This window comes from Lucilia cuprina, chromosome 2, assembly GCF_022045245.1.
Source record: "Lucilia cuprina isolate Lc7/37 chromosome 2, ASM2204524v1, whole genome shotgun sequence".
NCBI lineage: Eukaryota > Metazoa > Arthropoda > Insecta > Diptera > Calliphoridae > Lucilia > Lucilia cuprina.
This window is the reverse complement of record NC_060950.1, coordinates 50,262,044-50,265,228: the sequence shown is the minus strand read 5'-3', so window position 1 is coordinate 50,265,228 and position 3,185 is coordinate 50,262,044. Positions and strand designations below refer to the sequence as shown.

Below are 3,185 nucleotides of genomic sequence, written 5' to 3'. Positions count from 1 at the left end.
GTCGTATAATCTATAAGCCTTAGATACAAGAGAATAACCAACCATTATTAACAATGAACCCTTTTCATCAAACTTGCCTTTATGTTTCTTATTTAATGCAACAGCAGTTGAACCAAATATCTTCAGATGTTTTACATTAGGTTTTCGACCCGTCCAGACCTCGTAAGGAGTTTTGTTGTCTAAACTTTTCGATGGACATCTATTTCGCAAATAAGCTGCTGTAGCTATAGCTTCAGCCCACAATTTATGGTCAAGTCCGGAATCAATCAAAAGACATCGTGCCATTTCTACCAGTGTTCGGTTATACCTTTCCGCGACTCCGTTTTGTTGAGGAGTATAAGGAACTGTTAGTTGACGTAGAATGCCGCATTCTTCTAAATATTTATTAAATTTATTGCTGGTATACTCTCCACCATTATCACTTCTTATTGCCTTTATTTGACGACCTGTTTGACGTTCAACCATACTTTTAAAAATTTTAAATTTATCAAACACTTCACTTTTTTGGTTTAAGAAATATATCCAGATTCGTCTTGATTTATCATCTATGAAAGATAAAAAATATCTCGATCCGCCAAGAGATTCCACATTCATTGGACCACACACGTCCGAATGAATTAAATCAAGGACTTCTTCAGATTTATTTTCAGATTGTTTTGGAAAAACCGCTGTATGAATTTTTCCCATCATACACGTTTTACACTGATCTTGAGTTTCTTTATTCAAATCTAGTCCAGTTACCATTTGTTTACTGCATAATTCTTTTAAACTTTGATAATTTAGGTGACCAAGTCTTCTATGCCATGTTTGATTACTATGAGCCATTGCATTCAATTGTTCTTGGAATACTTCTGTTTTAAATACAAATAACTCGTTTTCTATATTAGCATGTATAAGTGCATTTCCATCTTCCTCAATAAGAACAGCTCCTTTTCTATTGAACTTGATTGTTCCGCCATTTTCTACAACCTTGCTTACTGACAAGAAATTTCCTTGTAAATCTGGAGAATATAGTACATCTTTAAGTTTAATAACACTGTTATTCATTTTTATTTTAACGTCACCCTTTCCCGTTGCAATTATAGACTTTTTGTCAGCCAACATAATAATCTCATTATTATCATCAAAAGTTGTAAATAACTTACGGTTGGAACACATATGGCTTGTAGCCCCGCTATCTATGTACCATGCTGACGTATCCAAAGATTTATTTTGTGCCATTGCAATTAATGAATACGATTTCTCATCACTTTTTATTCTGCATTTGTTAGCATAATGGCCTTTCTTTCCACAAATGAAGCAATTACCTTTAGTTGTTTTTGAAATTGATGTGTTTTTATTGTTTTTGTTGCTTTTGTTAAGTTTTTCTTTCTTAATAGCACCAAAGGCTTGTTGACTACTTGATCCTTCAAGTTCTTGGTGTTTTCTACGATCAGCCTCTTCTAAGAGTTTAAGTTTAATTACCGAAAGCGATGGTAGAGCATCTCTGGTCTCTATAATCATCACAAAATTCTCATAATCTTTTGGAAGACTTGATAATAAGATTATAACTAGCAACTCATCTTGTAATTGAATACCAACTTCATTTAATTTTTCCACAACATCGGAGAATGTATTCAAATACTCCACCATACTATTACTTTCCTTCATGTTTAAACTTAAAAGTTTTTTATATAAACTAACCTTTTGTATAGGACCACTAGGTTTGTATATTTCCTTAAGTTTCAACCAGGCTTCATGAGACGTTGCACAATTTTTTATATAATTTATTTGAGAGGTTTTGATACTTAACATTATTGTCGCCAAAGCCTTCTCGTCGGTGATATCCCACTCTAATATCTTGGTAGCATCCCATGTTGCAATTTTCTTTTCTTCACCGTTTACATACCTCCAATAACCACTATGTATTAGTACACTCTTGATTTGCACACTCCATATTTCGAAATTCTTATCATCCAATTTCTCAATCTGATAAAGAGATGATGATGCCATTTTGATTTGATATATTGATTCTTGATTCGTTTTCAGATCTTGTTTCTTGATGATTTGCTTTTAAATCTTGAATTGAAATATTTTATTCACACACTTATTTTGTAAACCCAAACGCTCTGGGCCCATAACCTATTGGAATATCTGTAATATTCACGATATTAATACGATTAAGTATTATTTAATAAAAATTTATTTTTAATAAGAAACAAGTCTAACAAAATTTTTTGAACGAATGAAAAAATATTTGATAAGAAAAAATTATTATATAAAATATTTTTCAATGCAAACTAAAAATATTCATGTTGTTATACAAAAGTGTTTTTAGAATAACAAACATTATCAACATTTTAAGGAACCTTTTGAAATTTGATCGACCCATGAAAAAGAACTTCCATGATATTGGTATTCTTCAAGATTAAGCTTTTTTATGATATATCCTGAAACATATTCTAAAGCATCCTCTTGAAGAATACCAATATCGTCTGAAGTATTTTCATCAAGGTCATCAAATTAACCAAAATCAGGAGATGATTCTTCTAGGTGAGTGGGGTCTTGAGTTCCTAATGCTCCGCAGTTTTGTGAGGGTGGAACAATAAGGTCATTGGAACAGTTAAGCCATTCGGTGGTATCGACTTCCACATTCCCTTTTCCATTGAGGTGTTCTGTATTTTTCGCTTTAAAGTAAATGTGTATATAAATATATTATTATATAATATTTATAAGTGTATGTTTTGAAACATACCCAGAATGTACTTTCGAAGTCTAAATTTAAAATCTCTGGGCGATGAATGATCATTTAAACCACCTTTGCTTCTTATCGCTCCAAAGAAATGTTCAAGAACATCCTGGTTGAGGCGACTTGTGACGATATACTTCATGTCATATTTTTTCACGTATTCATGGAGCATTATAAGAGCATTGTTGGTCATTAATATACCTTTCTGGAAAGGCTCCAAACATTTCCTTCCAGGTATAATTGGTATCGACATTATTTGGTTCATCTCAGTTAACACCTCATTTTGTGAATCTAATGCAAGACCATACGGTTGCTAAGAGGATTTGTATTATTTTAATAAAAAAAATTGAAGAAGTCGAAACACAAATACTAACTAACCTTCCCAGGGAAATTGAAATCGCATAATCTCGAATTGAGTATGTCAAACCAATCATTTATGATCTGAACAAAATCAGCA

At 32.1% G+C, this 3,185-nt stretch overlaps 1 protein-coding gene across 1 annotated transcript in view; it reads right to left on the bottom strand.

The window, feature by feature from the left end:
* Positions 1-2,502: 2,502 nt before the first annotated feature.
* LOC124420920 overlaps positions 2,503-3,185 on the bottom strand; it is a 3,992-nt gene continuing 3,309 nt past the window's right edge. The window contains exons 2-3 of the mRNA XM_046955378.1: positions 2,735-3,041; positions 2,503-2,666 (exon numbers count right to left, since the gene is read on the bottom strand). Of these exons, the coding sequence (XP_046811334.1) occupies positions 2,503-2,666; positions 2,735-3,041 (471 nt within the window). The remainder of the gene's footprint in view (positions 2,667-2,734; positions 3,042-3,185) is intronic.